The sequence below is a fragment of the Eimeria mitis genome, genomic scaffold (assembly GCF_000499745.2).
Source record: "Eimeria mitis Houghton genomic scaffold, Emh_scaff401, whole genome shotgun sequence".
Classification (NCBI taxonomy): domain Eukaryota; phylum Apicomplexa; class Conoidasida; order Eucoccidiorida; family Eimeriidae; genus Eimeria; species Eimeria mitis.
In genome coordinates, this window is record NW_013572345.1 from 9720 (window position 1) to 17219 (window position 7500).

A 7500-nucleotide genomic window follows, 5' to 3' on the forward strand; every position below is an offset into this window, starting at 1 on the left:
TGCTGCTGCTAATACTAAACCTAATAAACCACTACCTATAGAAGCAAACACCACCAGCAGAGGCTGGGGGCGAGACAGCCCCATAAGCACCAGCTGCATGCATAGATTAGCCACCTGATATAAACCTAGAAAAAGATTGTTTAGGTCTGGGCGGCGCAGCTTCTGCAGCAGTATAAAAGGAAGAGTTTGTATAACAAAGTTCCAACATATGAGAGATGTACACCCCAATAAAACAAATAAAAGATAAATAGATGGCTTTCTCTTGCACTCTTCTGATGCTTCCTCTGTCGGGTGTACAGACAGCGTAACAACACCCTGAACACCACTACTACCACCCGTACCGCTGCTGTCGTTTCTGCTGCTGCTGCCGTTGCTGCTGTTGCTGCTGCTGCTGCTGCTGTCGTTGATGTTGCTGCTTATACCCAGAGCTTCTCCGCTTGTTGCAGCTGAAACCATCGGCAAAGCTGTGCTGGAATAGCTGCCGCCACCCCCCCATTTGCTGTGCAGCAACGATGCACGCCCGCAGGTAGGTGAGTCTGCTGCTGCTGCTGCTGCTGCTGCTGCTCTGGGCTTTCCTCTTGCATCATCGAGGGGGCCTTCAGGCCGCTGAAACCCCTCAAAGGTCGCGGGGAGAGAGGCTGTTGAGCCCGGCATCGTGAAAAGGAAAAAGAGAAAGCAATACTGCAACAAAAAACGGTATTCAATAAGCAGAGAAGGGGGGAGAGCTGGGGGGCCCCATGTATGCCGTCGGCGCACTGAAGCAGAGGAAAGATGCAGAAAATGTAGAAAGAAGAAAAAGAAGAAAAAGAAAAATAAACTAGATATGACAAAGAAACACACAAAAGAACAAAACAAAGATGTGTATTCAAACACAAGTACAAGCCAAAAGGCCGCACGTGTTGCACAGCCAGCACGCACTCTCGCACGAGCAACGTGAGGGGGATATAAGCTGAGCTTTGTTTGAATTTTTCGATGTAAAAACACAAATTGAACTTATATTCATATTTTAAGATCAATTCCGCGCAGAATGACGGCTTTACTGCTGCAGTCGTCAGAGGGCTGGCCAGTGGTGGGGCAGCCGCATGTGCACGCGTTTCAGCGGAAACTTCGGGGGTAAATAGCTCCTTTTCTCTAAAAATCTCGCGAATTAAATGTCTTTAAACAATTTGTTTATAAATATACAAAAAAAATGAGCACAGACAGACAGATAGGCCTCAAAAGATACCGCATGTTTCCTAACCGCTGCACACCCAACCGGCACTTACGCGTCTCGACTTCTCGCGGAGAGGGAAAGCGTTGTTTTCTTCTTGTACACAAATATATAAACTTAATTTCCCTTTTCCTGAATAATAAATGTTTTAGAATACACAGTAACCCCGTTAATTACTGTGTCTATATGACAGACAGGGGGGCCAGAAACCTAAGAAACGGTGTGCACTATACAGCTGCAGCGGTAGTTGCTGCGCGAGCAGGCGGTGGTTTTCAGCCGTTTTAAGCTTATTTTTGCTCAAAGAAAACAAACAGATGAAGGTAAATAACATATATTTAGCTGCAAAACGCCGAAATTTGCATTTTTTTTCGTGTTTTATGCAGCAGCGGGGGGCCTGGACCTCCGGGGTGAGACCGGGGAGGACCAGTTGAGTGGAAGACATTCAATAATATGATCTTTAGAGAGAAAGCTATAAATTATAATTCTTTTTTAATTGTCTAGTTTCTGTGAATATGAGGGTGAGAGAGGAGAAGACTGAGAAATTCAGTTTTCGTGTTTCTGTACAGCTTTCTGTTGCAACTCGTGCTGCTGCTGCTGAACACCGCTTACACGGAAACAAAAAACTTTTTGCTGCATGCAGTGACACTGCAGACAGTTAACTATGGTGGCTCTCTACACCCTCACTAACCCTCAACCCACCCAGACCGCTGTACATGATATAAGGGTTTCGTGTTTCTTACGGGTGCTGGCGGTAGGCTGAGACAACGCCACCACAACCTGAGGGTTTAGGGTTTATAGACTATGTCTGATGGTTTAGGGTTTAGGGTTCTACTGTCCACTCTGAGGGTTTAGGGATTGCCGTTTGGCTATTTAGGGTTTAGGGTTTAGGGTTGTGCTATTCGAACTAGCGGTTTTAGTTTTAGGGTTTAGGGTTTACGGATTCAGTGTACGAGGGTTTAGGGTTTGGAGTTGAAGGATTAGATGTGGCGGGGTAGGGTTTAGGGTTCCGCTGATAAAGTATTTTGCTTCTCTCTCACCGCACAGTGACAAGGGAGAATCTACAGCAGCAGCAGCAACTGCAGCAGCAGCAGCAACTGCAGCAGCAGTAGCAACTGCAGCAGCAGCAGCAACTGCAGCAGCAGCAGCAACTGCAGCAGCAGCAAACCACCCCCCTCACCGCATGCAGAAGAGCACAGCAGCACCACACCACCACCACCCCGCCCAGCACGAATTCAGAATATAGCGCCGCACTGCAAGGGAGGCAGAGGAAAGCTAAACAGTGACCCTGGAGGGGCCCCCATGGGGGCCCCCACGGGGGCCCCCATATGAACTCCAACAGGTCCGCTCACAGGGGGCCCCACGACAGTACCTAGAGGGGCCCCCATTCCAATGGGGGCCCCCATGGGGGCCCCCATGGGGGCCCCCCAGGGTACAGCCCCGTATACTCCTGCATGCATGTGGTGTTGAGGGGCTGATGAGGATTGCCATAGAGAAGGATGCATGTGGTAGTGGGGGGTACAGTGGGTCCCTGTTAGAACGGCGCATGCAGAGGGTGCTGCTGTTTGTGCTGCTGTTGCTGCTGCTGCTGCTGCAGGCGCTGATGCTGCTGCTGCTCCTGCTGCTGCTGTAGGGGTTGAGAGAACCCGACAGACGTCGTGGTGGTTTGGCTGTACAACATGGGGTGTACGTACACTCCAGAGAGGAGGAGCAGCAGAAGAAGAAATGCAGCAGGAGGGTTTAGGAGCGATACGAGGGCAAGCACAGAGGGGCCCCTCCATTACTAGGGTTTGTGTACCTCCTACTGAGCAGCATCTTCTCCTTTGCTGCTGCTGCTGCTGCTGTTGCTGCTGCTGCTTGTGCTGCAGTTGCTGCTGTGTCTTTGTCTGCCGTGCATGCAGCCGCAGGTAGCTGTCATCGACATGCAGCGGCAGCGAATGGGCGTGATCATATGTTTTTCGTATTCTGTTTTTCAGGTGTACGTCCACCTCAGGGTTTACTTCTCTCTCTAACACAGGGAATGCCTCTCTATGTTTAGGTATTCGTTTCAGCCGCTGCTGCCGCAGCAGCTCTTCTTGCGTCCTCGATAGCCGCCTGGGTAGCCTGTTCCCTGTCTGCCGCTGGTGCAGCAGCACATGCTGCTGCTGCTGCTGCTGCTGCTGCTGCTGCTGCTGGAGATAGAATTTCTGCTGCCGCTGCTGATGCGCGCCGCAACACTCAAGAGAGAGCAAAGGGTAGTGAGAGAAGCGGACGTCATCGTCTACTAGGTCCCAGTCTGTTGCTAGCAGCACATTCCCGTGTATATTCAGCTCCCCTTTAAAGTTTTGTGGTGTAGTGGGGGCTTGGGGTTTCTCCTCTGGTGGGGGTGGGGGGGGCTCAGGCTCCTTAGGGGCCTCCTCTGGCTGCAGGTCACACTGAACTGCTGCTACTGCAAGAGATGGCCGCTGCTGCCTCGCTGACACGCGATATGCTGCTGCTCTGCATGCTGCTACTGCTGCCTCGACTGTAGAGGAGTCAGAGTCGTGCTCGTTGCAGGCACAGAAGCGGTGAAGCGATGCGCAGCCGCAGCGGCCGGGGTCCCCCGGGTTCTGCATGGCCGCGTGCTGCTGGGGCCTCAACACGAAACAAATCGTAAAAAGAACAAATAATAACCAGAAATACAAATGAAAAAAACAAAAAAGGAAAAGAGGAAAACAGCTTAGAGCTGCGGATACACCCGAAGGCGCCGCGGTGCTGTGCTGCAATGAACGGGAGCCACTGGTCTCAGGCTTCTTCTCTTAGGTCCTTCTTGTGCATGCATGGTGGAATAAAACCCAAAGAAGAAGAAGAAACTGGCGAATTTATATAAACGCAAAAGTAAACAACTCAAAGAAGAGAAGAACCGGGGCCCTACAGCCACAACTCGCGCCTCGGCTCACTCGAGAAGAGAGCACGTGCCGCCGCCGACGGCGTGTGCAGCACGGCAGCAGAATGCATGCACGAAGTTTCAGAATGATTTTGAAATAAAAACTAAAGAAAAAAGAAACACAAACCAAAAAAACGTAAATAAAGAAAAGCAGTTCACACGAATAGCCACAACGGTCTGTCGTCAGCCGCCGATCCTCCCGTTTATTGAACAGAGAGGAAAGCTGCACTAAAACGTGTTTTCAGAGCCTCATAAATTAATTACAGAAATACAATACAGTACATTTGCAAAAAAACATAAATTAAATGCTGAAATATATCATATAAATTAAAAAACCGAAAAAGTTGAATGCAGATCGACGAACGGGAGAATACGCAGGTCGATACACCTTACACCGATGGCAAACGACCGACTAAAATATTGCAGCTTTTTGTGTTTTTTTCATTTTTAAATCATAAAAAATCAAAATAAAGTTCTATATACGCAATTCTATGCATTATATACCCCAGGAAAGCAGAGAAACCCTGCGCTTTCCGCGTTGATTCACCCCATCATTCAAATGTTGAATATGCCCGGGTGTACGTACACCCGAAAAGATGAATTGCAGTGCTCCTCTGCACGAAGCACCGAAACATTAAAACAAAGCCGCATCGACTGGCCAGGATACTATGCATGAGTATACGCTCCGGTGTATATTCAGGTTTCTCCTCTGAAAGAGACAAATATACTATCGAGCTACAAACAAAGCAGCACTAAACTACCCCTAGGTAATTCAATACAGTTTCGTGCTGCTGCTGAGTTGAATTGAGGCTTTTGCTGTGTCCTCAACGACAGACTGTAGCTGCAACAACGCGAGAAAAGAAAATCTCCTTAAACAATTAATTCAAAATAATAAAATAAAATGAAATAATAAAATTATCACTGCGTTTCGGCTATCTGCCGATTTGCTTTCTGCGGTGTATCTGTATTCGAGCTGCACTGTACATACACCTCAGCGCCCTTCGATAAGCAGCTCAGCACAATGCATGTGCTGCACCAGAGCAGCAGCAGCAGCAGCAACAGCAGCAGCAGCAGCAGCAGCAGAAAGGATTGAATTAGTTTATTATTATATTTCTTCCCACTGCGCGTCACTGGAGGTTACGATAAGGGGGCGCCCCGCCAGTGAGTTTGTTGTTTCTTTTATCTGTCTCTCTTTTTCCTTTATTTTTTTTTGTTTTTGTTCTTCAGACTGCAAAGACATAACATTTGTATTTATTTTATTTATCTTTCTCTTTCGCTGCCACCTTTCTTCTATTCTTCTTTCTCTCTCTATATTTACTGCCTCTAAGGACCCCCAAACCCTCACAGCCAGCTGCTGCACCTCCTTCACTGAGTACAGCCGCATTGGCTTGAATGCCTCCCCGTGAGGGTTTGGCTGCTGCCGCACCTGCATCCTTCCTGCTGCAGCTTCCTCCCGCAGCAGCTGTTCTTTCAGACAGTACGCTGCTGCTGCTTGCTGCTGCGAGCACCAACCAGAGCCATCAGCAGCACCAGCAGCAGCAGCAGGTCCTCCTCCACCTCTACGCCGACCCGACAGCAACGAGCTGTACTGAGAGGGATCAAATGCAACCCCTACGCTGCTGCCTGAGGCTGAAGCAACCCCACCAGAAAACACAGATTCATCGTCAAGCAACGCCGCCAGTTCGTCGGTAATAGATGCTGCAGCAGCAGATGATTCCTCACAAGAACCACCTTGCTCATGCTGCTCCTGCTGCTCCTGCTGCTGCTGCTTCTGTTGATCCTGTTGCTGCTGCTGCTGCTCCTGCTGCTGGTCCGCCAGCAGCTGCTGGGGTTGCTGGCTCGGCGCGGCAGCAGCAACAAAGTCACCAGCAGCCTCCAGATGTTGTTGCGCTGCTCCTGACAATCCTACCTCCACTTCACTCTCTTGCTCTTGCTGCTGCTGCTGCTGCTGCTGCTGCTGCTGTTGCTCCTCAGGTTCTAGGTAGAAACCCCCAGACGCATCGCAGGCATCGGCGGACAGAAGCTCCTCTGCGTCATCCGCATCTGCCTCTGCCTGAAGGTGGAGCGCCCAAGCCTCCTGTAGGGCTGCTGCAGTGCAGTCTTCACTTGCTGCTGTTGGGTCTCCATGCAGTGCATCTTCTGGTGCTCGCGGTATACATACAGGGGCAGATGAAGCAGCTGGTGCGGCAGAAGAAGGAGCAGAAACGGGAACGGAATCCACCTCGTCCTCGGGCTCCCCTGCAGCCCCAGCGGGAAGATCGCACATTTGGCCGTCAAAGCGGCTGTTTCTAAGGAAGCCGCAACACCCGCCTTCACCTTTTTCTCTCTGGTTTCCTCATCTCTGGAGATCAGCTGGCAGTATGCAAAGAATAAGTCGACTCCATCAAAAGAAAAGAATTAATACCGACAAATGCAGAAAAATAAATGCTTATATGTTCCCTCGTTGCTCCGTAGAACCGGCGGTGATGCAGTTGCAGCGGGGCTGCATGCGGAGCATCCTCGGTGGAAACCTGCAATAAAACGTGAGAATTTCGTTTTTTTAAACATATTTTTGTCTTTTATTTTTAGTGACAATCAGGATTTTGCTTTGAAACAGCGAAATCAGGTACAGGGAGGGCTCGCCTGTCAGCTCGTATGTTCTTGAATTTCTTGGAGAAATGCGGGAAACTCGAACTAAAAAAAGAAAATGTTTCATGGAAAGTCTTTTTTTTGTTTCTAATATCCAAATTCCGCCTCAATGAGCCCCGAAACGGCTCCTGAAAAATTCACGTTTCAGAAGTTTCGCAATTCAACTTGAACTGGAAATCGTTGCAACACGGCAGTGAGGTGTACGTACACCTCAGCGCGGCCGTGGAGAGTGCGTGAACCTTTACTTTCCTGATTTTTTCTTCTTCTCCGCCACCATGTTGCCGTTTCAGCTGCGAAAGGCCGTCGAGGCCGCCCACCAAACGGCGCAAGAACAAATGCAGCAAAATCAGAACCAAGCAGAAGGGAAGTTATCCTCAGAGGAACACAGCCGGCTCGCAGAGCTCCAGAGACAAAGGGCCCATCTAGAGATGAGACAGCTGCAGGTAAGCATCCGCAAGCCTTCAGCAGCAACCACCCGAATTCAGCAGCAGCAGCAGCAGCAGCAGCTGCTGCTGCTGTTGCTGCAGCTGTTGAAGCTACAGAAGCGCTTTCAAGATCAGGATCAGCAACATCAGCAGCAGCAGGAAACAGGATGAAATATAGACAACAAGTTCAACATATTTTGTGCGGTGTACAGGCACAAGCAGGTTTGCTCACGCAGACGCAGGCGCAGATTGCTGCTGCAGGATTGGAGTGGCTGTATGAGGACCCCAAAAACAACGCAGAGGCGAAGGAAAGGGAGCGGGTGAGCGGCTCTCAG

General features: G+C 49.8%; 4 protein-coding genes across 4 annotated transcripts in view; 1 reads left to right on the plus strand and 3 right to left on the minus strand.

Annotated features, from left to right (window-relative positions):
- The window catches only part of EMH_0011070 (uncharacterized protein), a gene marked incomplete at both ends in the record, with an annotated part of 1977 nt that extends 1323 nt beyond the window's left edge, over window positions 1-654 (minus strand). The window contains one exon of the mRNA XM_013499113.1: window positions 342-654. Coding sequence (XP_013354567.1) covers window positions 342-654 — 313 coding nt within the window. The remainder of the gene's footprint in view (window positions 1-341) is intronic.
- Window positions 655-1946: 1292 nt separating this feature from the next.
- EMH_0011080 (uncharacterized protein) lies at window positions 1947-3801 on the minus strand (the record flags this gene model as incomplete). The annotated part of the gene is made up of 3 exons (XM_013499114.1): window positions 1947-1966; window positions 2248-2358; window positions 3006-3801. 3 exons carry the CDS (start codon window positions 3799-3801, stop codon window positions 1947-1949), a joined length of 927 nt encoding a protein of 308 aa, XP_013354568.1.
- A 1416-nt stretch (window positions 3802-5217) lies between these two features.
- On the minus strand, window positions 5218-6378 carry EMH_0011090 (uncharacterized protein; the record flags this gene model as incomplete). The annotated part of the gene is made up of 2 exons (XM_013499115.1): window positions 5218-5340; window positions 5458-6378. The coding sequence occupies 2 exons, from the start codon at window positions 6376-6378 to the stop codon at window positions 5218-5220; spliced, it is 1044 nt and encodes a 347-aa protein (XP_013354569.1).
- A 637-nt stretch (window positions 6379-7015) lies between these two features.
- Window positions 7016-7500, plus strand: part of EMH_0011100 (uncharacterized protein) — a gene marked incomplete at both ends in the record, with an annotated part of 3641 nt that continues 3156 nt past the window's right edge. Inside the window, 2 exon segments of the mRNA XM_013499116.1 lie at window positions 7016-7183; window positions 7378-7485. Coding sequence (XP_013354570.1) covers window positions 7016-7183; window positions 7378-7485 — 276 coding nt within the window.